Source organism: Rhodamnia argentea, chromosome 11 (genome assembly GCF_020921035.1).
Source record: "Rhodamnia argentea isolate NSW1041297 chromosome 11, ASM2092103v1, whole genome shotgun sequence".
Classification (NCBI taxonomy): domain Eukaryota; kingdom Viridiplantae; phylum Streptophyta; class Magnoliopsida; order Myrtales; family Myrtaceae; genus Rhodamnia; species Rhodamnia argentea.
The window spans coordinates 4,418,779-4,445,906 of NC_063160.1; the positions used below are offsets into that span (position 1 = coordinate 4,418,779).

A 27,128-nucleotide genomic window follows, 5' to 3' on the forward strand; every position below is an offset into this window, starting at 1 on the left:
GGTGCTCAATACCCCTTATCGGAGGTAATCCAGGCGGCAATTATCTGCAAATTCTTTCAACAAGGAATGCATTTTCGGGTGTAAGGGTCTCTCATTCTCACTCTTTTTCTCAATCATGAGCAAAGCATATACATTCTTTTGTTTACTATTAGTTCTCTCAACCCATGTTTCAATCAAAAACAGATTTTCTTTTGTAGTGTTTCCCTCCCAAGGTTGATTCGTGTATACCATCATGACTGGATTCAAGGGAACCAGAGTAATGCATTTTTGTCCCTTGTGAAAGGAATAAGTGTTCTTATGCCCATCGTAAACAACCTTCCTATCATACAACCAAGGTCTTTCCAACAATATATGACATGCAGCCATGCGAATAACATTACATAGAGCTGAAATCAAGGTTCATTTAGTTACCTTTAGATCACTCCCTTTGCTGAGCCATTGAAGTTTATACAGTTGAGGGTGTGTGGTCGTTGGTAACTTCAGTTTGTCAACCAAAGTTTTCAAGGCGACATTGGTGCAGTTTCCTCCATCAACAATCAGCGTACACACCTTCCTGTTAATGGTACAACGAGCGTGGAAAATGTTCTCCCTTTGCTCATCAACGTAGGGAAAGACTTCGATGTGCAAGGCTCTTTGGATGACTAGCAATTCTCTCCATCATCAGCTTTCTCCAGCACTTCTTCTTACTTTTCAGATTCTGAACCATTGTGGTCAGATTCATTCGCTTCTTTGGAATAACTCCAAATGCGCAAGGAAATGACTCATATTAGTCCCTCATTAATACCTTGTTGGTTCACGCCAAAATCAGCAATTATCTTGGCGAAACAGAACATAATCACCAAGGAATAAATAACTCTATGGCCACCACATGTTGACACCTTCAATCCACCGTAGCACGTTATAGTCATAATCTATCTTAGTTCGATTGAACAAAGACGTTGCAGCAAGTGTCGATAGGGACAAATTAATACGTGTCAATGGTGCCATATAGAAACCTAGAAAATGTCATGACGAGCCGATGTTGAGTCAGATGCACCCGCGTCAAGAAGAGTAAATTCTTTTACTATGTAAACTAATATCTTATTAATAAAATCCATCTTTAATTTGATGAGTTTATATGCTCACTCTTGCTGAATTTATGTGCTACGTGAGATTTGTTTTTCCCCAGCTATTCAAACCATGATATGATAACTCTCATGAGAGGTTCTTTTTAACTTTAAACTTCGTACTTTTGACATCACGAAATTGAATGATGACGCGGAAAACAACAGATTGACCGGAAAAACCGTATCTGAAAGCATTAAAAGCCATCTCTATTGGTCATCAGCGCCTAATTTTCCTACCGTCGGTCGTCGCCTCTGTGCGGACCACTAAAGATAAATTCTATTCATAGAAGGCTCGTCATAGAATAAGATCTGTTTACAAAGTTAGGTGCTAAAATCACATTACCAAAATGAAAAACACGATGTACCAAAAAAGTTTCAAAAATATATTGTAATTGTGTTAATTCAGTCCAAATATTTTTCCGATTAATTGAGTCTCAAACCTTATGTATTTGTTTAAATTCAGTCGATTAGGCTAATTTTAGCTAAAAATCATTATGTAGACGCCGGCGGTTTTACGTGGCGTGGCCGGCGAGACCATTTTTAACAATAAATTTATCATTTTTTCAAATTTTTATTTGTTTGATTTGTTATTTTTTGTTTTCTTTTTTCCTATTTTTATTTTTTTCTTCCCTTCTTCCTCTGCAATCGCCGACCTTGTCGAGGGTCGGCGTTCGACGTCACACGAGACCTAGCGAGGCTAGTGACCTCGTCGGAATCTAGTGAGGGCCAACCTTGCTAGCCGAGCGAGTCTCATCTCGTAAGGGAGAGGTCGCCTGAAGTTGGCGAGGCCATCTCGTCGCTGTTTGGTGAGGGTCGACCTCGCCGGCCTCGAGTGAGGGTCGCCCTTAACTGATTCGTAGCCTTCGCTTTCTGTAATTTTGATCTCGCAAGTTTTTGCTCTACCATCCTCGATGCACCTCAACTGTTTGAAAACATGCCGCCTTTACTTGCAACCCCACATCCTCCCATCTTCAACTCTAGTAGAGACATCGTGTCGCCGTAGGTTGAAGGCGGCAAGGCCGACTCTTGCCGGCCTCGGGCGACCTCGCTCAGGTGGCTAGGTTGGCCTTCACCGGATTACGGCGAGTGCAAGCTTCGCCATCTTTCGCATGTGCCCGGTCGCCTTCCATCGACGAGGCCAACGACTGCAGAGGTAGAAGGGTAAGAAAAAAGAAAGAAAGAAAAAAATAAAAAATAAAAATATACATTATTAAAAATTATTCATGTCTACATCGATCGCTCTACGTGATACGATCGGCATTTTCGTGAGCAATTTTCGACCAAAATTGGTGGGATGGACTAAATTGACATCAATGCAAAAGGTTCAAAACTCTATTAGCAAAAGAAAAAAAAAGATTTAAAATTGAATTGGCACAATTGCAATAGATTTAAGACTTTTTTGGTATTTTCTTCGACGTATACGGGTGCACTTGTGTCAACATCTGCTCTAAGAAAAGTTTCGAGGCAATTCTTTTGGATTAGGATAGAAAACATTTCGGCTCAAATGGACGTTCTGAATTTTTTTTTTTTTAATCGAATTACGTTATGCTGAAGGAAGAACAGAAAAATTCTTGAATGTTTCCTCGCCGCCGGGAAAGAATCTCTTCTCCAGTCAACTTTCATTTTCAAAATACTTCAGTTCATACACGCCAAGAAAGAGGTCAATTCGACGGCTTTCCGCCTGATTTTCGCGCGGGATCAAATTCTTATCGGCATGCGCCGAGGAAACTGCCCTTGGTCCATTACCATATGACAACCTCAAAGGAACCCCGAGCAAGAAAGAAGTCAATTCGGCGACGTTTTAATAGATTCTTGCACGCATCAAGAAAACGATCCCGGTCCATTATTGTATGAAATCTAAAGGAACCCTCTTTACCGAACATTCCAATTCGAGCTAAAAAAATACGATCGGATCAAGTCGAGTCGAGTCGAGTCGAGTCCAGTCGGCTTGATCGGGGTTATATTTTGCAATATGATTGGATTTTCCTTCTAGCTTTCTTATCCGTCCATGCTGTCAAAAATAACTTTGGCCGAGTTTAAGTAAAACTTTTTTTTTTTTGCCAAAAAAGGGGGGCAAAATTTCGGCGAAAAAGAAAAAAGGAAAAAGAAAAGGGAAAGGAAAAGGAGGAGGAGGGAAATGGGAGGAGGCGCGAACCCTAACAAATTCTGCAATTTCCGCCAGCCCGGAACTCTCGCGACTTTGTTTCAGACAAGTTTTCTTCTCTGCAGGGCCAAAAGTCACACCCCCCCTCTTTCTCTCTCTTCCCCTCTGTAATTTTATACTTGCGAAACTCCATTTTTGTTTGTATCTCTCTCTCTCCTCTACTCTCTCTCTCTTCTTCTTCTCCTCTCTCGCTCTCGCCACGCAGGTTGGCAGCTGAAACCGCTCGTCTCTCCCCACCATTATAAACCCAACAGGGCCATCCCCTTCACCTTCTCTCTCTCTCTCTCTCTCTCTCTGAGTCTGCATCTGCATGTAGCTCTCTCTCTCTCTCTCTGAGTGTCGAGGTTCTTCTTACACCTAAAGAGCCTCTGCATGCGGGTTCCGCTTTACCAAGCTCGGTTGCCCACTGGCTGCGCCCTTTCTCGACTCCCACACGAAAAGCACCGCCACCACCACTAGCGAGCTCTCTTTCCCTCTCTCTTCTCAGGACCCGAGGGATATCTCGTCGATTGGCACCGACCCCTTTCGCGGAAAACCAGCTCTGTGTGGCGGGGTGGGTGGTGGGTTTACGTCTCTTCTCCCTCGTGATTATCGAGAGTGCGTGCGCCATCGCGTCGATGGAGTGTAACGGCTGAGCTCGAGGTGGGCGGGGCCATTTTCCGTTGGCGGATGTTGGACTTTTCTGGGTCAGAACCTCCTTGTTTGTTTCTTGAGGAAAAACGGGGCCGAAGCGTGCTCTCGTATTGATTGTGCTTCGAGGGTTTGTTTCAATTTATTAAGAGAGAGAAATATAGTATGATGGCTCCTGCAACAAACTGGTTATCGTTCTCTCTGTCTCCGGCGGAGATGAATCCTCAGCTCATCGTCCCTCCTTTCGATTTGGCCGCCACTTCCTCCTCATCTTCTTCTTCTTCTTCTTCTTCCTCTCACTACCTCATCGACAGCTTTTATGCCCCTCATGGTAATCATCTTTGTTCGCATCCTCTGGCTAGTTGTTGTGCATGTTCTCACTGTTTTCTCCGATGATTTTAGAATGATTTCCTTTTTTGGCTTTTTGATTTTTTTTTTGTGGGCAGGTTGGGATAATCCGAAGCCCCAACTCCTGTTCGCCGACGTCGGAGAGGACGCCGAGCCCAAGGAGCGCCGGCAACAGCCACCGACGATGGCGGACTCCTCCATCGTCACGACCTTTCTCGTCGACCCATATGCCCCGACCCACCACCAAATCACCTCGGAGCCTCCGAAGCTCGAGGACTTCCTCAGAGACTCCTCCACCACCGAGGACTCGTCTCTCACCACCCACATGTACGACCGGAGCTCCACCCACTACTTCGACGAGGGCCACCACCACGATCTCAACGCGATCGCGGGGTTCCAGACGATATCCGCCAACTCGGGCTCCGAAGTCGACGACGCGGGTTCCATGGGTCGGGCGACCCAGGCCCACCTCGCGGAGTTCAATCACCACTCGACCGAGCCGGCCAGGACCGAGCTGGGGTTCGCTGCTGCGGGCGGTGGCGCCCTGTCGCTCGGCGTTGTCGCCGCCGCCTCGCAGCCTCAGCCCACAGAGAATCCCGTCGCCGTGACGGTGGCCGACTCGGAAGGCTCAAAGAAGATCAACGACTCGTTCGGCCAGCGAACGTCGATATACAGAGGGGTCACCAGGTGAACTGCTGATACTCTCTTGTGGGTGTTTGATAAAATGCCCGACACACGCTTTTCTCAGCGAGATTAGCATAAATTAAGTGATGGGTATCGTTCCGAGTGCGATGAATTCTTCGGAAAATGCGTAAATTAGTGAAAGAACAAACGAAGCCGCACACTGTGACTGAGTTCTGAGTTCTGACTAGGTCTTTGTGAATCAAAGTTAATTTTTTTTTTCTGGGGTTCTGGAATCTGAATTGAATCTAATGTTGGGGATGATTGTGCAGGCACCGATGGACGGGCAGATATGAAGCGCATCTCTGGGACAACAGCTGTAGGAGGGAGGGCCAGGCAAGAAAAGGCCGTCAAGGTTCTCTCTCCCCTCTTTACTGATATGTCTTTGACTTCATTTATGAGTTTATGTCATGCTCGCAACTGGTTTTAGGTTCCCCTCCTAAAAGAAATAAAAAGAAGAGAAAATTCAATCAGATTTTGATAACGGATACCGGATCTGAACTGCACTATGTCATTTATAAGTCGAATTCTCATACATTATATGTGCCTTATTAAATGCCCGGATACTCGTTTATCGATTGACAGCATCATAGTTATATCGGGTACCGGTGGGGTACGTAATTAAGTTATATGTATTTTGATAGGAGAGATAGGAGCTTGCATGCGCTCAAAGCTTCAAAGGGGTTCTTCAGTAAATTGGGGAATTTGTTAGAGATTTTCATGGGTCAGGAGGGACTGTGATTTGATTGACTCGTGTGGTATAATACATGAAGATGCAGGTGAAATCGCACAGATACGTTATTAGTACAAGAAACCCTTTATTTGATTTGAGTTGTCACTGCTTCCCCCTCTTCCTTCCTCTTCCTTTTTTTTCGCTGTTTTCAATCAGACGTGCCGCCGTTTTGTGCACGCCTGACAAGAATTTATTTCTGGGTTTTTTCTCTAATGGGAGGTTTTCTCTTTCGGATGAATTTGTTTTGGCTTTTGGTTTTCTGCTTGGTGTTCTTTAACTTTTCTTCACCTGGGCCCCTGGAATTCAAGCGCGAGGTTTAATTTGACGCGACTCCGGATTGAACCAGACGTTACGGGAAGCCCCAGTTTGTCTGGATATGGGCTCCTGATGTCTTCTGAGTCGTGTGTTAAAGCTTTTCTACTTTTGCTTTTCCCATCTTTCACATCCATCAGAGCTTTTGGGGGGTCTAGGTTTGACCATAGCACTTCCTATTCCTGCTGCATTATTCGATCTTCTTTTGGGGGCCCTTGAATTTCTTACACAGTGCAAGGATTTTTGGGGTTCTTGATCTTCTTTTGCTGAACCAGAAGGCGACTTTAGCAAGAGGGGAACAAAACTCTGAACATATATCAAGATCTAAAAAGACTTTGACATGCTTTCACTTGAAACATGAACATAAAGACTGATATGTTTTTGCCGATTTTCACATAAACTTTGATTGCGAAATGGAGTAATTTACCACAATACAACACCTACTTGACGGCCTTAATTGAGGCAAAATTCGGCCTTAATTAACGCGCTATCCACGCTAGTCTTATGCACCCTTAAACATAAAGATTCAAAGCTTCGACTTTCCAGTTTGCTAGTCTTTAATCAGCGAGATTTTCGTCGAATGCATTCAGATTATGGGTGCACACTTGTTACCTTTAAAATCTCGTGTGTGAACATGTATTTAGATGGCTGTGTTGCCCCTTTTAGCTTTTTAGATTATATGACAGTTCCAAAAACAGATGATTTGTTAAAAATTCGTTTGTTTTATTTGTCTTTCCTTTGCAAGTAGGTAAGGATTCTTGCAGAAAATTTTGACTTTTGAGTGAGCTGATGTTTGAAATGCGCTCCTTTTGTGCATGAAACGCGCGGGCTGTTGATCATGTGCTGTCTGGCTGTCTCTCATCTATTACTTATCCTCCATAGTTTATCTGGGTAAGAAACTATTTCTTTTCAAAAAAAAAAATGTTTTGAACTTTGAATTTCAACATAAAGGAACGAACTTTAATGGAATTGAGTCCTCTATTCTGTATCAGGTGGGTATGACAAAGAAGACAAAGCAGCTAGGGCCTATGATTTGGCAGCTATGAAGTACTGGGGACCCACGGCCACCACCAACTTCCCTGTAATTTATATGTGTTTCTTGTTTGATTGTTGTTTTCTTTTTCAACCTTTTCTTTTGCATGGAAAGTGATGTTTCCACGTGAAGCAGAACATTAGCTTATCGAGCTTCTTCTTCATGGCTTCGAACTTTTTTTTTTTCCCTTTCTCTCTTCCTCAGGTTTCGAACTACACGAAGGAATTGGAGGAGATGAAGCATGTGACCAAGCAGGAATTTATTGCCTCACTGAGGAGGTACTGTGTTTTGCCTTTTGCTTCTGTCTGTTCGCTTGTTGGTTTTTATGTTGAATGATTGCGGTCGAATTGATGTGGAGGCTCTCTTCTGGAACACAAATAATTTTTGCAGGAAAAGCAGTGGGTTCTCAAGGGGTGCTTCTATCTACCGAGGCGTGACAAGGTTTGGACCATTGTCTTGATTCAATCTCGAGTTCTTTTATTAGTTCACTTTAGGCGAGAGATATTTTCTCATATCTGCTTCTAAAGTCAGCTTGGGGTCATTTTTCTTCTTGTTATAGGCACCATCAGCAGGGTCGTTGGCAAGCAAGGATCGGTCGTGTCGCTGGCAACAAAGACTTGTACCTGGGCACATTTGGTGAGTATGCCATTTACTTCTTAACTACCATTTCAATTGTTAGCGCTGTGGTTAGATGTGTTGCTCCAGCATGAGCAACTTAATTCACCCTTTCCAAAAAGAACTGAATTTATTTGGCAGTCTGGTTCACTATGTTTTCTTATAGACTGGAGCCGACGATTCTTCTTTGATCACGTTAAAGTTAAAATACGAAGAACTCGAAGTTACGAAAGTTTTGGATTGAATTTGGTGAAAATTTTTATGTCCGTGTTTCGCATGCGGGCTAAGATCTGAATTAACCATCTTGTTTAGGGGATGTGAGGACATTTTATTAGAACATGACTGGTTGGTGTCAATGCTCCATATCCTGGAACCGTGTCGCTATAGTTCGCATTTCACTTTATATTTCATCTTTTTTGCCTCGAGGACTACCTAAGGATCTAACCAAACACTGACAATGTACATGATTTTGTTCAGCTACGGAAGAGGAAGCTGCTGAGGCATATGACATAGCTGCCATAAAGTTCAGAGGCCTCAATGCGGTCACCAACTTCGAGATGAGCCGCTACGATGTGGAGGCTATCGCTAACAGCACCCTTCCGATCGGCGGAGCGGCCAAGCGCCTGAAGCTCAACCTGGAAGCAGATCAGAAACCGTGTCTCGACATGATTCAGCAACCGCCGCCCCGAAACGGCGGAGGCAACATCAGTTTCTCTGCCTTTCAGCCGTTCCCCACAATTCCATGCGGCATTCCATTCGACAACTCAACCGCTCTTTACAACCCGAACTTCTTCCACCACCTACAGCCCAACATGGGCAGCAGCAGCGCCGCCGCCGCCTCCACCATCCCGACTCCAGCAGCGACCGAAATACCCCAAACAGCTGACTTCTTCATTTGGCCCCACCAATCTTACTAGGTATGACCAGCTTTTTAGGTATGTAATAATCTGCTAACTATAGCAAAAAAAACCTTTTCTTATTTTATTTTATTTTTTATTTTGTCTCTCTCTTTGCGGCATCCTTAAAGAAGCTGACCTAAAATGTGACGACTTTCTCACCCTAACCTCTCTCTCTTGGCCTTGGTGGTGTTTTGAGGCAGGAGATAATTTTGTTAAATCGAAAGGGTATATGGTATAGCAGCTTTCCGATGGATAGTTTTAGACTGTTTTTATTTGTAGACGAGATGTATTGAGGGACAAGGATATCATATATGCGGTAACGTTTTTCGCTGAAAATCGTTCTCGGTTTTGCAATTGCTCGCTTGTGGATTGTAATTGTATGATATGATCTCCTCTACCAAAACCTGCTTCGTCCCCTAAGGATCAGTCATGTTTTCCCGTGACCGTTAGTTCCCGTGAGGTAAAATGGACTAGAGTTCCAATGAGGGATCATTCGGTGGGGAGCCCTTAAGACATGGGTTACCCGACATAACCCACTCCTAAAAACCAGTTGGTTGAAAATGTGGAATTCTTTTTTTCCTTTCCTTCACGGGCTCAACACTTGCAAGTCCAGTTCTGATGTATGCGTGCCGGAGGGAGCCGCCGGCTGCATAGTCCGCGGTAGTGACTCTGCCTACCCTGGTGAGACTGCCTGCGGTGGCCACAAGGGCCACCTGGGCGACATTCGCCGGTGGTGACTGGTGAAGAGAGCTGCCTTCTTGTTGTTGTTGTCGTAGTATGTTTTTCCCTTCTTTCTCCTTCTGATTTGTTTTCCTCTTTTTTCTTTCTTTGTTTAATTGCAAAATGTACGCCAAAGTTTGAAAAGAGTATACACTTTTTAGATTACATAGGGATTTTAACGTATGAAAAACAACCTATTCGCATTGTCGATAGAAATGATTTAGTGGCATTAAGCTATTCTTAAGTTCATATTTTGAGGACAAAATTTAATCTTTTAAAAAAGGGAGAATGTAATAAAAAGGCATTGGGAAAAAGAATAAAATAAATAGGCCCAAGAGATCTCAACCCATCTTCTTATTTCCTTTTGCAGCTGGCTGCAAAAGGATAGAAAAGAAAAGAAGAAAAGAGAGAGAAATAGATATGTCAAAGGTAAAAATAGTGGAGAGAGTAAAGATGTAAGAGAATGGAGAGAGAAGAGATGAGGAATTTGAGGGTGGGCCGTTGAAAACATTGGTTGACTTCGAAGAAGTACGACGTTTACATGTGAATGGTAAAAATTTCTTAATTGTGTCAATGACGACATCGCCGACGATGTTCCGGTTGAGTCCGAGTTGTCCAATAGTGATAATTTAGGTCGCTCACGTTCCTATGAACTGGTAGGATTTAACGGATTGTGATATGAACTTCCCATTTAAGAGATATTAGTTTTTTTCCAAAGTTCTTGGTAGTTATTGTACGCTGACTGCGGCCGGTAGTGTTCAGTGTGTACGAGTTTTGTCAACTTTCAGCACGAATTTTTTGGGTCGAAGGAGCGTTGGGTCTTTTATTACAGAGAAAGAGGCTTTGTTTTTAACTGTCAGCTCACCTAAATCAGTTTTGCAACTGACTGGAGGATTGTGTTAATAGTTTATGCTCTCGTCACAATTATTTGAACCCATTGAAGGGTTGTATGCATATTTACTGTTCTCAAGATGTTGTGTTTGATATAGGTGGAGAGTTATGTAAGCGATTGAACATAAACTTCATGCGGAAATTCAATCATAGACGGATCTTCGATCTTCATGATTTTCATGATAAGAAATAAGAATGAAGTCGTACCTTTATCCATAGCGATTCCTCAAGAACGATTGATGCAGAAGACAAAGACGATGAAGAATCTGATTTCTCTCCCTTAACCCTATGTATTTTACGTTAACTATGTGATGGATGATAGAAAATACAAACCGACGTTCCTTTTATGTTATGCCTGTTTTTCGATAAGTTGGAGAGAGGACCGAATTCAATTTAAACTTAAAACGTTATTCAAAAGGTGCCTCTTCAAGGTGTCTTCCATCAAAGCACTTAATTGCATCCTTTCATAACCAACGGATTTTAGCATTAATTAATTATTAAATCATCAATAATAATATCACATGAGTCACATTATTCTTACATTCTCCCACTTGACCCATATGATATTTCTTTCATGATTTAATAATGACCATAATGTGCATAATAATATTATGCTAAAACCTTTCTTTAATTGGCTATCACATAATAACCACAATAAAGTAAAGAAGACTAATGCGAGTCATAGCGATTGTGTGTCATTAATCGACACAGTCCCTTCTATGTACTACGACTATAGTTCTACTCATCATGATTCATAAATAAGAAATATATCGATGGTCCAACTATAATGTCTCTATTAGAGACTATTCTATCAAACATTCATCTACTTTCATCATGTATACTAAGTAGAAAACATGATAAATCAGAAACATACATAAATGAGCTCAGAGTGTCAAATACATAAAATAAATAGTCATAATACAACATCATTAGTGATGTCCAATAATACCCTTCCTTTCAACATGTTCATTAAATAATTTGGGCGGCAGTCCTTTTGTTAATGCATCCGCAATCATAAGATTGATGCTAATATGCTCAATTGACACTCTTTGTTTTTGAACTTCTTCTTTGACAGACAAGTATTTGATTTACATATGTTTAGCACCCTTAGAATACTTGTAATTCTTAGAGAAGAAAACCGATGTAGAATTATCACAGTAAATTTTCAGCGGCCTAGCAATATTGTTGACAATCACAAGCCCCGAAATAAAGTTTCGCAGCCATAATCCATGAATTATAGCCTCAAAGCATGCCATGAATTCAGCCTCCATAGTGGATGCAGCAATAACTAATCGCTTCGTACTTTTCCATGAAATTGCACCTCCAGCCAAAAGGAACAAATAGCCAAACGTTGATTCCTTATATCGGCGCATCTGGCTAAATCTGAATTTGAATATCCAATCACCTCAAGATGATTGGATCTTTTATAAGTGAGCATGTAATTCTTCGTTCCTTACAAGTATCTGAGAACTTTCTTTGCAGCTTTCCAGTGATCCAAACCTGGATTACTTTGATACCTACCTAGCATTCCGACGGTAAAACCGATGTCCGGTCCGGTGCAAGTTTGAACATACATTAAACTCCCAACAACAGATGCATAATGAATACTTTTCATTTGCTCTCGTTCCAATTCACTTCTCGGACATTGCATAAGGCTAAATTTGTCCCCTTTCGAATTGGAACTATTCCTCGCTGAGCATTTGTCCATATTAAATCTCTCTAGAATTTTATTAATATAGGTCTTTTGAGACAACCCTAACAATCCTTGTGATCTATCACAAAATATTTCTATTCCTATCACATACGTTGCCTTACCCATATTTTTCATCTCAAAATTCTTAGAGAGAAATTTTTTGGTTTCATTTAATAAACTAAGATCATTAGCGACAAGCAAAATGTTATCAACATACGGAACTAGAAAGATAAACTTACTCCCACTAACCTTCATATATATACACCGATCAACGGTGTTTTCCTTCAATCCAAATGAGGTTATGGTATCATTGAACTCGAGATACCATTGTCGGGAAGCTTGTTTAAGTCCATATATTGATTTCTTTAATTTACACGTCATGTGTTCCTTTCCTTTAACCGAAAAGCCTTCAGGTTGGTCCATATAAACCTCTTCTTCTAAATTTCCATTAAAAAAGACAGTTTTCACATCCATTTGTTGTAACTATAAATCGTAATGAGCTACCAAAGCCAAAATAATTCTAAGTGAGCCTTTCTTAGAGACAAGTGAAAACGTCTCCTTGTAATAAATGCCTTCTTTTCGAGTAAAACCTTTAGCAACAAGTCTGGCCTTATATCGTTCAACATTACCTTTTGAGTCGCGCTTGGTCTTAAAAACCTATTTACTGTCGACCTTTTTACATCATTTAGGCAATTCAATAATATCCCCGGACTTGATTCGATTCATAGATTTTAACTTTTCTTTCATAACATCAAACCATTTTGTAGAATCACTATATTCCATGATTTGTGAAAATGAACCTGGATCATTACTAATTCCTAAGTCAATTTATGACTCTTATAGATAAACCACATAGTCATCAGAAATAGCTGACTTCTTATCCCTTTGAGATCTTCTTAATGCTATTTCTTGTGGCTCAACTACTGTGGGTTCATTGTTGACATGTTCATTATGGAGTGATTGACTATTTATTTGTTGTCCTTGATTATTGTTTGGTTGAACAATAAAATCGGGAACAACTTTAGAAGTTTTGGATAAAGGAACCTCCACCCTAACTTCTTGAATGCAAGCATCACGCATTCTTTCACTCCCATTGATGTCGCCATTCTCAATGAACCTAGCGTTTCCAGATTCAACAATTCTCGTACTATGATTCAACAATTCTCAATGAACCTAGCATTTCTGCATAACCAACGAAATAATCATTAGTCGTTCTAAAATCCAATTTCTTTTCATGTGGATTGTAAATACGTACTTCATTTGGACAATCCCAAACATGTAGGTGTTGTAAACTAGGTTTCCTACCCATCCACAGTTCAAAAGGAGTCTTTGAAAGCGCCTTACTAGGAACCCTGTTTAATAAGTACACAAAAGTCTTTAATGTATACATCCACATAGATAAGGGTAAAGATGAATAACTCATCATACTCCTAACCATTTCCATTAGAGTACGATTACGCCTTTTCGCTACACTATTTTGTTGTGGTGTACCTGACATTGTGTATTGAGCACAAATGCCATGTCTTTCAAGGAATTTAGCAAATAGACCCGAACATTGTCCCGATTCATCATACTTTCTATAATATTCACCATCTCTATCCGACCTTACTATTTTCACCTTTTTATATAATTGTCTCTCAACCTCTTTAATATACACCTCAAGTGCATTCACAGATTGAGATTTATCATGTAGTAGATAAACGTAACTATAACGTGAAAAATCATCAATAAAAGTGATAAAATAACTTTCTCCACCAAAAGATGGAACATCAAAAGGACCACATATATCAATGTGTATAATTTCAAGAGGCTCTGTGCTTCTTGTGGCGCCTTTCTTAGTGTGTTTTGTTTGTTTACCTTTAATACAATCAATACACACTTCAAGATCGATAAAATCCAAATTTGGAAGAATTTCATTATTCACTAATCTTTGCATCCTTTCTTTGGATATGTGACCTTAACGTTTATGTCACAAGTAAGCAGAATTCTCATCTACTAAACTACGTTTAGTGCCGACATTATGATGCAAGGTTATTATGGTCTCAACGAACATATTATCAAGTTTAAACTTGTAAAAACCATCACATAAGATTCCAGTTTCAATAATATTCTCATTCTTAAATAAACTGAAAGATCCACAACCAAACTTGAAAGAAAAACCCGCTACATCAAGTTTTGACAAAGAGACTAAATTGCGGGATAACGTAGGTACATAAAGGATTCGAAACAAATCCAAATAATGTCAAGTATCTAAGACTAACGATAAATGTTAATGCCTTCAACTAGAGCTTTATTTTTGTTTCCCGTGTACACACGGTTCTCATTTGGCTTTAGGGTTTGGATCGTAAGGAATCCCTTCATCGTATTGGAAACATGGGTGATAGCACCCGAATCAATCCACCAAGTATTATGAGGAACTTCAGTAAAGTTTGATTCAAAACATACTAAAGCACAATGTTTACCTTTCTTTTTGAACCAAGTTTTATGTTTCGGACAATTTTTCTTCAAGTGTCCAATTTTATTATAAAAGTGACACTTAATAAGATTGTGTTCTTTCTTGTGGATTTGAGAAGCCTTAGAAGAGTCATTCGGGATGCGTAATCTTTTCTTCTTGCTTTTTCTACCTTTCTCACCTTTCTCATTTGGAATTCTTTTCAAGCTCTTGATGACTTAAGAAATGAACTGAATGAGCATTTTGATTCTTTATCCTTATTTCCTCTTGAACAAGCATACTAGCCAATTCATTTACATTCCATTTATCTTTTATAGTGTTGTAATTCATCCGAAATGACCCATATTGCTCATGAGGCAAGGAATTAAGAATGAACTGTACTAAAAAATACTGATCCACGTTTATTCCCAAAGTCCTTAACTTCTTTGCTAAGTTCGTCATCTCAAGTACATGCTCATGCATGGTACGTGAACTATCATATTTCATGGTGGTCAAAGTGCTCATCGGTGTACCAACAAATGACTTGTTAGCGGTTTGAGAACGCTCTTTCACAAATTTCATAAATTCCTTAGCGTTGTCAATTTTGGAAAGAGAAGTCTTTAAGTTGTTTGCCACTGTCATTCGCACGAACATCAAGCTTAGTTTGTTCGATCTTTTCCAAGTTCGATGGAAAGATATTTCATCATCGCTACTTTCATCGGTAATAGCAATTGGTTTCTCAACTTGAAGTGCTAAATCAAGATCCAAAACACCTAAGTGAAATTGGACTTGTTCACTCCGATCAGAGAAATTCATTCCATTGAATAATGGAACAGACGAAGCGTGCGAATGTAGAGAAACAGGTACAGATATTGCAAATATGCAAGAAATACTCATACATTAATGCTTTGAGAATATCATATTATTAGATTCAAATTAAAACAATACATGTATATTGTAATTCTCCTTTGTGAGATCCTACGATACACAAACATACTAACCATAATGATGCTAATAACTTTTATTTGGCAATGACGAATATATCTCGTTAAAATTTATTTGCTATCTTTGGATATACAAATAAATATAATAAGACATTTGAATTACCAACCATTACGTTCATGAATTATAAGAAATTAATTAAACTTTGGGTTAATCTTGAAGTTCTTATAATAAATGAACTTCAATATATCCATGATAATCATAAAGATATTTAACATATCAATTTTTTTTTTTATCATAACATCAAATAATCATGGATAATTAAATAAAATAAATATGAATTTAAAAACTCAAGAAACTTAAGGTTCAGGGACTTTGGTGACTAACAAACTACTTAATTTTCAAGTTTTATTAAATTCATGTGCCCAAGGGTAAAATCGTAAATTCAGCATTTAAGGGTAAAATAGTAAATTTACGTGTCAAGGTCAATATAGTGATTTTCGTCGCAAAAAGACAAAATAGGGACAAAATAGTAACTTTTCGGAAAAAGACAAAATTGGGAAAAAGACAAAACAACAGAAAATGACAAAATGGCAAAACTGTAATTTTGTCTGGGCGTGTGCCAAGCACGCGCAAGCTCGTGTCCAGCACGCGCCAGAGGCCGTGGGGCGCGTGTAACCCACCCACGTGCGTGTGGAACACGCGCCCCACTTTTCTTCACGCAAATAGTGACCATTTTTGGTCTTCTTGCGATTTTTCGCGCTCGACCGGATCTTTCGTCGCCTAGGTCTCCTCCGACAGCCCACATTCAACCAAAATAATTTGAGGGTTTTGGAGACTACTTCGACACGAACACACAGGTCCTTGAATTGGCGAAAATGGTCAATAAATTTGTCACAATCGGACAAAATTCCTTGAACGCAAAACCCCAACCACCACATCTTCATCCACTTAATTCGCCTCCGGCAATCACCATAACGCCAAACAAAGTTAGGGTTTTTGTTGCGCATGGCGATGTGACCCTACTATATAAATTTCGGGTGGTGGGTGATCGGAATTTGGCCGGAATTGGCATTTTCTTTCAAGATCCGAAAATTGCCCAATATTGCAAAACGTCCAAAAACCCCAAAAATCAATCCATAAGTAAAAATGCCAACGCAAATCCATCATGCCCCTCAATTTTATCAAAACCACGAAAATTCATCGAGCCTTTATCCATACGCATATATACATATCTCATATAATCGGAAAATCATGAAATCCTAAATCATCGCTCCGATACCAACTATAAGCGATTGAACATAAACTTCATGCGGAAATTCAATCATAGACGGATCTTCGATCTTCATGATTCTCACAATAAGAAATAAGAATGAAGTCGTACCTTTGTTCATAGCGATTCCTCAAGAACGATTGATATAGAAGACAAAGACGATGGAGAATCTGATTTCTCTCCCTTAACTCTCTGTACTTTACGTTAACTATGTGATGAAGGATAGAAAGCACAAATTGACGTTCCTTTTATGTTATATCTGTTTTTTGATAGGTTGGAGAGAGGACCAGATTCAATTTAAACTTGAAACGTTATCCAAAAGGTGCCTCTTCAAGAGGTGCCTTCCATCAAAACACTTAATTGCACCCTTTCATAGCCAACGGTCTTTAGCATTAATTAATTATTAAATCATCAATAATAATATCATGTGGGTCACATTACTCTTACAAGTTACACCAGGTAAAAAAACTTGGTAAGTTTTGTCACGTGGCGTTAAGCGTAGGGGTGTCAAAGTACCCAAATCGAACCGAACCGATTCAAAAATTTCGAGTCTTTTTGGATTTGGGTAGTAAATAAAGAAATTTGGATAGTTTGACAGTTCGGTTCGGTTCGATTCGAGCCGAATTTCGGATCGCTGTTAGTTTTTTTTTTGCTTTTTTTCCTATGCGATAAACATTGTGGAAGAATGCTACTTATTACCCGAAATTTGAGAGTTTCCGTAGGCCGGCGTGCTGCGACGAGCCCTGTTTCCCCTACAATGCTGACCATCCGAGCAGGAAATCTCTTGGCCAATAGAAGTATCCCGTTCGGAAAGTTTGATAATTATTGAAGAATTTTCGCAGAATGAACATGGACCATCACTGCACCAGTAATGATAAGTGAAACTCTTCGACGTGTTCTCTTCCGCAAGAAAAATTATTTAGAAAGTTTTAAACCTATTGTACTTTTGCTAATTCAGTCCTTGACCTTTTAATTTTATCAATTCATTACAAAAAAACTTCACGTTTTGCCAATTGAGTCTATCCGACTAATTTTGACCAAAAATACCTGACGTGGACGTCCGCTGACGTGAACAAAAATGTAATAATATTTCAATATTTTATGAAATTTTTATCAATATTTTTCCTTTTTATTTTTATTTTATCTTCCTTTTTTACTTTTTACTTTTTTTTTCCTTTTCTTTTTCCCTCTGTTGGCCATTATCGGGCCAAGGGCAGCCCTTTACCGGATCAAACGAGGGCAACCATGAGAGCTTAGGGCCCGACGTCCCTCGCCTAGGGCTAGTGACCTTCGCCAGCCATTAACAAGGCTCGATGATGGTCGGTGGAGGGAAAAAAAAGGAAAAAAAAAGTTACAAGGAAAATAAATAAATAAATAATTAAAAAAATAATAAAAATATTATCAGAAATAGTCCAAGTCGGCGTTGGCCATTCCACTTAAAACGATTGGCGTGGCATTAGTAATTTCCGGCCAAAATTGCCCGGATGGACTTAATTGATTAAACGTGAAATTGTTCATGACTGATTAGCAAAATTAAAAAAATTTAAGTCTGAATTTGTAAAAGTGAAATAAATTTAGATTATTTTGGATAATATTACCCTTTTTGCAAGAAAGTCCGCTTTGAGTGCAATGTATACTCTCCTAGAATTAGCTCCAAAGGTCATCGGCTATTAATAGATGCTAAACAAGGAAAGCATTTCCTCAAAATCCGAATCGAACCGAACCGAACCGTTGACACGAGTGTCTCCGTAGTTTCATAAAGGGCACTAGATTGATCAATACTTGAAGTGATAAAACTCATTTTTTACTGTTGTTTGTCTATTATAGACTGGTTTTGTGTTTCTAGTACCGTTTTTCAAATGTGGATGTTCAATCTGTTTATTTGAAATATGTATTACTCACCAAGTTGTGATTTCCTCGTACAATTTATCTTATTTATTTTCAATTTTTCAGCTAGCGGCGATTAAGGTAAGAGCAACATGCGGAGGATTTTTTGCGTAAATAAATATGTTCTTTTTTGTGGGCTTTAGAACTCTAAAACTATAATCAGCTTCTTGTTTTACATAATTATGGAGAGTAATATATTTTGCTAAAAAGGTAAATGTTGATCTTGTGTTGGACATGAGAACCTTAATAAGTACGGACACGTCGAGGAGGTTGCCGTGTCGATGTTAGATGCATGTCGGACACCAACACGCGTATCACACGCGGTCAGCGTGTGTTGAGAATCCAACACATGGTCAGCGTGTGTTGAGAATCCAACACACGGTCAACGTGCCGGACACGCCGTCGACAAGACTGTTGGACATGCGGCGTCCTTTAAAAAAAAAAAAACAAAATTAAGTTGCATTTGCAACCATAGAAACAACCCATGTTTCTAAACGGACCAGATCCGAGGTGAGGTAGGCGTTAGGCACTGCGAGGACGGTAACGGCGGAGCGCTAGACCAGATCCGAGGCAATGGTGGTGGGGAGGAGCGATGAAGGCAGAGAGCTCCGGAAAGGCGGAGTCGAGGGCGATGGTATTGAGGGAGAAACAAATAAAGGAGGCATGAGGAGTGTTGAAGTGGATAAGATGATTTATAAAGCAAGAGAAGCCAGTGTAACCCTAGCATTTCCTGATGGACGGTGTGGATTCGATTTCCATCTTATTTGGTTTTTCTCTTCTTCTTCTTCTTCTTTTTTTATTTTTTATTTTTTATTTTTGGATTTAGTTTAGGTCCCCATAATTATGACGAACTAATTAAATTTTGATCCCTTCAACCCAAGTAATTTCCATGTGAAGTATACAATATATTATATTTGAAAATAATTTAAAACAAACCATGTATGAATTTGATTCAAATTAATTTGATTGAAATAATCATAAAAATATCAATTTATCATGTATATATAAAAATATATATTTAATATACAACGTATCTCAACATGTCAGAATTTTCTATTTTTTAGAGATGACGTGTCGGCGTGTTGTGTCGTGTCTCGTGTCGGTGTCGGTGCTACTTAAATATAAGATATCCCACTCCAAATCTAGGGTTTTTCTATATTTAACGAACAATTTGTGGATTTAATTTTAGTAGGAGCGTCCAAAATTTCATCGGGATTATCAATTTGTCATGGCGTGGTAATAGGTTGGAACACTAATGGTGAAAAAGGAGCGGAAAAACATGATTAATGGCTATAATGGCCCGGATCCATGGGAACCTTGATCTAAGCAATGAGTCTGGGTTAGGGGTGAGCAATCGGAACCACTCGGACTGGGAACCTTCCGGACCGGACCTATTCCGGGAGTACCAGTCCATTTTTTTTTTTTTTGGGAATCGGTGATTTTCGATTTGGTTCCTGGTTCTAGAGGTGATATCGCCGACCTGAACCGCACGGACCAGACTATTTATTATTAATTATTATTTTTTTAATTTCTCAAAATTCTTAAAGAAAGAAACGCTGATGCTCTTCACACTCTTTCCAGTTTCCTTTCCTTTCCCTTTCACGAGTCATGCCTTTCCCTCTCTCCAGTCTTCCCTCTCCGATCTCCGCCGCCCCGTCGCCCCCCACCCCCCGCGGCGGTCCCAGCGTCCCCCATCTCTAAAATCCCTCAGAACTCTTGAGGTGGAAGCCGATCTCCCCGCAAAGGAGCCTGCCCTTCTGCAGAGGCCCAAACTTACTTTTGCACGTTGACCCCTCTAGTATTTTATGACCTACACTGTCACTTAACCCCCAAAACTAAAAGGAGGGTTGACCTTGTGTTTGGCAAATAATAATAATAATTAAAAAACAGAGCATGCGACCGGTTTCACTGTCCCATCCGCGAATTGGACCAGACCGATCCGATTTCAAGACTAGGTGATATCCGGTTCTTGATTTCTGAGTGGGATCGAATCAGACCGGAAACCTTGAGACAGTAGTTTGTGAGTGAGGAGCAGGAGGTTGGTATGATGGGCAGTTCTTGCTCTAGCTTGATAATTTGGGTTGGAAGATTGCGTCACACTAATCATTTTTTGGTGTAATAATGGTATATAGTATATGAAAACACAAACAAATTTTGTCATTAATATTTACTCATTTTGCAAATTTTTTTCTTTGGCTCTCAAATTGGCTGATTACAAATGCTTTTGGTTACTTAAACCCTGAACTTTACAATCCGGTTACAAGACTAAACAAAAAAAAAAAAAATTCATGAAGAGCCTAACCGGTCCAACCCGTGACGAGCCGGATCGCACCCGGGCTCGATCCTCAGCGCCTCCTCGAACGCCCTCCTCGCCTCCTCCCTCAGCCCCTTCCTCTCGCAGCACTCCCCCAGCACCCGCCACGCCGCCGACTCCCCCGGCCCCACCCTCACCGCCTCCCTCGCGTCCTCCACCGCCGACTCCGCCCTCCTCCTCCTCCCCCCCATCCCCAGCTTCAGCTCCGCCCTCTTCGCCAGCGCCTCCGCCCTCTCCCTCCCCGACAGCGACCTCGCCCGCGGCGCCGACAGCGCCAGATCCAGCGACCTCATCGCGGAGCTCCGGCGGCCGAGCGAGTCCAGGGCCATGGCCTTGACGACGTGCGGGGCCGCGTCCTTCGGGGACTGCGAGATCGCGGCCTCGGCCTCCGCGAGGGCAGCCCTGGCGAGGGTCGGGGCCTGGGCGCGGCGGCTGTGGTGGGTAGGGGAGGATCGGGCCCGGACGAGGAGGTTCGACGCGCGGAGGAAGTGGCGGTTGGACTGGGCGGCGGCGGGGGATCGGGTCTTGGTCCGGAGCTTGGTGGACGGTCGGGCGGAGAGTAGCCGGACGGCGAACAACAGCATGGCGAGGGATAAGACAAGGATGGCGAATTGGACGAGAACTTCAGTGGGCATTGCAGCTTCGTTTCTTCCGAAAACTTTGGAGAGAACTTCCTCAATTTCCCCGAATCCGAATCGGAATTCGGACCCTTCAATTTGAAGCAGTGGCGATGGAATCTAATCTCGAAGATGTGATGTGTCCACGCGCGCTCTGCTGTGAAGATTCAGCGGGCTTAGGGCCCCTATGCATCGACGCAGCAGAGAATGGGCTTACGAATAGCCCCGGCCCATTCCAATCTGGTCATGAATTCGGATTCGGATTTGGATCCGAATTAGAAATTCTCAGCTGGTCTCAGGCGTTGGGAATCCATTTGAAAACGGACCGGAGAAGATCGGAACGGTTTACCTTATTTGGGTAGACAACAGAGGATAACAGGCTGCTGCTGAAGCAGAAATGAGAATTTGAGGAATTGTCTTTACAGAGCTCCGCGATTGCAGATGGTAGAATGAATGACTGCTCGTTAGATTTGAATATCAAACAGTTATTTGCGGCCTGGTTCTCAATTTCCAGAACTGGTGATTGGACTGGAGGTCCCTTAAACCGGATCGAACCACCGGTCCGCGATGAAATCGGTAAAATGAAAAGTTCTTGTGAGGCGTGAGAGCGTCGAGCGATAGGAGGAGAGGCTGAGATTGAGAGCGAGAAGGTCAGACCTTGGCCTCCAATTGTGACAACTCCCGTCCGGATTCCTGATTCCTGCCTCCATTCGAGCCGATGGATGAGGTCTCCTCCTTCCTGCTAGACTTTGCAATTCGGAGGCTCGACCACACCGTCGGGAATGTCCTCGAGCTCGGCCCGGCGACATACATGACGGTGAGAGGCGTCAAGGGCGTGCGATTTAGGGCGATTGTGAACCTTCATAATCGGACCAAACCCGTTAGCCTGGGTGGGCGGTTCCCTATCGGTCTATCATTTCTCACCCCTAGATGGAACCATTTTTAGATGTTGTGACATCTCAAGGATCGCGACCTTCGTTTGTGCTGTTAGAGTTGGAAGATCGGAGCAGGCCAACCGAGTAGGTTGAACCACTATTCATATGCTTCGCAACTCTTCTATTCTCTACAGGCAAAATGACTCGAATGGAACTTTGACCCAATGTGCATGGCTCCTGAACTTTTAATTTGACCAATATGGTCCCTAAAGTTTAATCCAATGTGCAATGTGATCTCTGAATTTTTAATTTGACCAATATAGTACGTGAACTTTTGGAAGATGTTTAACTTAGTTCCTGAACTTGAATTAATGAAAAGACTATATTGAATATCTTCCTATAGTTTAGGGATTAAGTTGAACATGTTTCAAAAGTTCAGAAACCATATTGATCAAATTAAAAATTCATGGACCACATTGCACATTGAGTTAAACTTTATGGACTATATTGGTCAAATTAAAAGTTAAGCGACTATATTGTACATTGAGTCAAAGTTTAGAGACTATTTGTGTCACTATCCTTTTTCTAAACGATAACTGTTTCTGCATGTATGCGATCATTTCCACAGCACTGATGCAGCTTATGCAGGCTGTCCAGCAATTTATACTAAATTGCACCCCAATCTCTCTCTCTCCATTGGTAAATCATGTTTCAAGCTACCTTAATACCAATAGAGTAATAGTCCTATTACTACAAAGCCTGAAGTAAAAAAGGAGCAGCAGGTGGAATCTCCTTTGTTCTGACCATAAATTGCCAGATCATTGCATAGTGTTCCTCTGAGAAATTTGTCCCCCCCTTTGGACAAGAGGCCATCGCGACCAGGAGCGACGGCAGCGGTACGGGCGGCGTTCACTCCAGTACTAGCTGCATGTGGCGATTGAGGTCGTCGAGGTAGGTCGAGCAACTGTAGTCCTCTGCATCACAAGCACTGAGAAGGAGCATCCTGCCTGAAACCGACTTGCGTCTCCACTCTGCGACTCCATCTTCGCCAGTCAGAATCTTCACGACCTGCAAAGATAAAGATCATGGGAGTTGCATCAGCACGCAGAGCCCACCTCAAAATTCACATTGTATAGCTAAGCGAAAGGCGGTCACGGCTGAAGATATCCTGCAAGATTGTCTACTAAGAAAACGAACTCTGTCATGAAGATCTCCACCAAAAAAAGTGCCACGAAATGAGACTTCTTAATTGGGAACTAAGTTCGTCGGATTTCACAGGACAATACCTGATTCATGTTCGGTCGCATCGTGGAGAGATGGTGGATGCACATCGAAGCTATCGACATCGCCCTCTTCATTTCAATGTCATCATATGCTTCTCCTAGTCGAGGATCAACCAAGTCCTCCACGTTATTTGCGTCCAACAGTGGCTTTGCCTGCAGAATCAATCAGAAGATCAAGATTATCAACGCAGACCTCGCCGAGCACTTCCATTTGCCTCCTAATCCCTTAAGATGCAAGAATCGCAGAGCTTTATTTTGCTAAGTTACGTAACATGTCAGCCGCCATATGACAGGACATATTGATTATTGCTACTGAAGACAATTCGAACAAATCGAACTCGATCAGATTGGAAGGTCAAAAATCAAGATCTATTTGCATATTTAGTTTGCAACATCACAATCTTGGGAGGGAGAGGACCAATCCGTACCCACATCACGAGGCTTTGCCGGCACGAATCAACAGCACGGCGACCTGTCGTGAGCTCGAGCAACAAAACCCCAAAGGCGAAGACGTCGGTCTTCTCATCAACAATTCCATGCATGAAGTACTCGGGAGCGAGGTACCTGAAGGACCAATGATCGTATCAGTATCAGAACAAGTAGTTCCCAACAAGGGCTATGTGAGTACTAACTACTAACCCAATTGTGCCTTCAACAGGAAAGACGACGTGATTGACCCAGTTCTCCGGAAGCCACTTCGCCAACCCGAAATCAGAAATCTGCAGATCAAAGAATCAACATTTGCACATCCAGCTCATTCGAATAATGATCGCATAGTAGTTACCTGAGCCTCGTAATCTTCGTCCAGCAATATGTTAGAGGCTTTGATGTCTCGGTGAATGATGCGCCTCGGGCAATGATGGTGGAGATACTGCAGCCCTTCTGCAACGCCGACCGCCACCTTGAACCTGGTCGTCCAATCCATGATCCCCGTCGAACCTGCAACCATGATCATCCAAAAATGAGTCACAATTCAATGAAAAGGTATGATCCTTTGCCAAAAAAGAACCCAGTAAACCGCCTACTATGAAGGTGGATTAGAGTAGAGGATTTCAACATCACCATGCAGAAGCGAAGCGAGGCTGCCATTTGGAGAGAACCGGAGGACAAAGTACAACCCGCCCTCGATGCAGAACCCGATCAGCCGTGCCGTGTTCGGATGATCAATGTGCGCTACAATCCCGAGCTCCGATAGGAAGTCGCCGATCCTATCCACTTCCTCCTTCTCCTTTTTCCCCAGCTTCTTCACGGCCACCACTTGGCCGTCGGAGAGCCGACCTCTGTACACCTCCGCGTGACCGCCTTTCCCAATCAAGTTCTCTACAAACCGGCCACAAAAAGCCGCATATTATTCGGTCAGGCAGGGCGAACAAAACAGACAAGAACTCATTGACAACAGCGCATGAGAAAACAGGTTTCCCATCTTAAAATCGTGATCTGTTAGTCGATCATCATCGAGTTCCGACGTCAATCCGGATAACAAAACCGTGAAATGTGAAGTAACAAGAGCAAACCACTAAGGCATGGTGCGGTCGACAAACAGTCCTGAACTAAGCAAAAGGCGAAAACATCTTTCTTTTGCCTACTGGTCGGCATGTCGTTAGCAGACTTTTCTTCTCCTAAATCGCGCTCTTTTACTTGGTTTGCGCTTAATCCTTTTCAAATGTCAAAGTCAAAGTTAAAGGGATGATGCACTCTAGTCCGCTAAGTAGTTAATAGTCACACTCGCAAGCAATATTTTTTTGGTACCCATTTAATTAATTATTGACCTAGATTCATCAAGCAATCGAATAAATAATATTTACGATTTTCGATACGTAATTTCTTAAGATAACTGACGATTTAAACATCGAAAGATTCATCAGCAATCTTCACTTATTAAATGATTGCCTCCATCTTTAATTACAGACATTATTTGGATTTCTCGCCTCCACAAAATATAACGCGATTGACCGAATTTAAATGGGGTCAACCTAGGTTCCGCGAATTAAACCTGTCGGAGCAAATTAAATTAGACTGAATCCTCCACGTGGCACCTTTTTAGTGTCATATCCGTAACTTTACTCTGAGCACGCTCACGAGGAAAAGAATATTCATAATTTGAAGCATGCTCTTTGTCACAAGGAAAAGCAAAGAACAATCATAAAGGCGGGGACTGCTCCGCAATTTGCGGTGGCCAACGGATTTTCCTTTTATTTTAGAAAAGGAAATTAATTGAGTAAATTGATTAATTTTACGTCTGAATATTTGATGATTTCTTACTATATATATAAAAAACATATTTATATTATTTGATTTATATGTATTAATTTAAAACCCACAAAAATAATAATAAAATAAAAAATTTGGGGTTGGTTCAGACAAGCATTTACCAGGGCTAAAATCGTTTGTGGCGGCTGCGAGTTCCGAATAGTCGAAGTTCCTCCACGCCGGCTTTCGGGTCCGCGGGCCCCCGCCGCCGCCTGCCGCTCCACGCTCGTCGTCGGCGCTCCGAATCCTCGCCAGCCTCTTCGCCTCCCGCTTCGAGACGCGGCCGCTCCCCGCTACTAGAGGCGGCGGCGGCGGCGACGACCTCGTAGATTTCATCTGCCTCAACGCGTCCATGACCTTCTTCCAATTGGACGCCGACCCACGATTCCGGTTCTCCCTCGGGGACGAGCTGCAGGTGCTGCTGACACTGTGGTCGGACTCTGAACCGGCGATGGGGATCTCCAACACCCCTCTCGGCGAGGACGACGCTTGGCCTTCTTCTTCTTCTTCCGCGTTGTCCTCTTCCTTCACATCGTTCTCCGATCTTCCCTGGGTTCCTCCTGTTCCTACGATGACGAGATGAGAAAATCGGAGCGTCAATCTAGTTCAGCACTCTGTTTCGCCGCCATGAGGAAAAAAAAAACAGAGCAACCGGAAATGGGTGGGCGCCTCGTGTTTTCAACGTATTTAACCAGCGAGGGCATGAACAGTCCAGCTTGAGAAAGGAGAGAGACGGACGCGCACAGTCCCCCAAAAAGGGAAAAGGAAATGGAAATCGGAACCGATCAATTGCGGAAACCAAAGAAAAGGAGGACCACTCCCCCCAAAGGGAAAACATCGAACCTTTGCCTACTGCTGTCCTAAAAATCGAAACTTTTTAATCATACGTCGAAGATTTACCTTCCTCGAGCGTCACGTCGCTTTTCTGGACGACTGCCATTGGCGGAAAAAGCTTGTCAAATTGGACACAAGTATGCAGGCGCGACTGAGAAGCCATAAAAGACAGACCTTTCTTCAACTTTTCCTCAATGGAAGTTGTGCAGAGAGAGAGAGAGAGAGAGAGAGAGAGGGGCTTCTCTCGCTCTGCTGGTATTTATTTTGGTTCCGCCGGAAGGGCGGGATAGATTGTAGACAGGGATTCTTTGCTTGTTTTGGCTAAGGTTATTGCAAGATTAATACCATCTAAACTATTAATTATGTTAGCATCTTTGCGGGCCAGAATAATCAACGGTCCGGATGAATTTAATCTGTATGATAAGGAAAGAAAATGGGCAAAGAATGCATTTTCCCATGTTTGGGAATGGAAAAAAAAAAGGGAAAAAGAAAAGACACACCGAGTCGACAGAAAAGCGAAATAAAAGACAAAAATCGTATGTATGGAAATTTATTATTGACATGTCGCATCGCTAATTAATTAATGGAAAAGATGAC

General features: G+C 41.9%; 3 protein-coding genes across 4 annotated transcripts; 1 reads left to right on the forward strand and 2 right to left on the reverse strand.

The window, feature by feature from the left end:
• Nucleotides 1-3,515: 3,515 nt before the first annotated feature.
• Nucleotides 3,516-26,782, reverse strand: LOC115739406 (receptor-like cytosolic serine/threonine-protein kinase RBK1). 2 transcript variants are annotated; one of them, XM_030672479.2, is made up of 9 exons: nt 26,598-26,782; nt 25,820-26,257; nt 24,510-24,767; nt 24,232-24,386; nt 24,087-24,166; nt 23,876-24,011; nt 23,451-23,600; nt 22,885-23,232; nt 3,516-3,564 (listed from the first exon to the last, which is right to left on the reverse strand). In XM_030672479.2, the coding sequence occupies exons 1-8, from the start codon at nt 26,692-26,694 to the stop codon at nt 23,074-23,076; spliced, it is 1,473 nt and encodes a 490-aa protein (XP_030528339.1). In that variant the 5' UTR covers nt 26,695-26,782; the 3' UTR covers nt 3,516-3,564; nt 22,885-23,073. The 2 variants fall into 2 exon arrangements, with proteins under 2 accessions (XP_030528339.1, XP_030528338.1); XM_030672478.2 differs by having other exon boundaries at nt 25,820-26,263.
• LOC115739448 (AP2-like ethylene-responsive transcription factor AIL6) lies at nt 3,560-8,668 on the forward strand. The gene is made up of 9 exons (XM_030672548.2): nt 3,560-4,231; nt 4,347-4,935; nt 5,202-5,284; nt 6,857-6,865; nt 6,967-7,055; nt 7,212-7,285; nt 7,398-7,448; nt 7,567-7,643; nt 8,100-8,668. The coding sequence occupies exons 1-9, from the start codon at nt 4,066-4,068 to the stop codon at nt 8,537-8,539; spliced, it is 1,578 nt and encodes a 525-aa protein (XP_030528408.1). The 5' UTR covers nt 3,560-4,065; the 3' UTR covers nt 8,540-8,668.
• On the reverse strand, nt 20,536-21,534 carry LOC115739407. Its single transcript, XM_030672482.2, has one exon. The coding sequence runs from the start codon at nt 21,305-21,307 to the stop codon at nt 20,645-20,647; it is 663 nt and encodes a 220-aa protein (XP_030528342.1). The 5' UTR covers nt 21,308-21,534; the 3' UTR covers nt 20,536-20,644.
• Nucleotides 26,783-27,128: the final 346 nt, after the last annotated feature.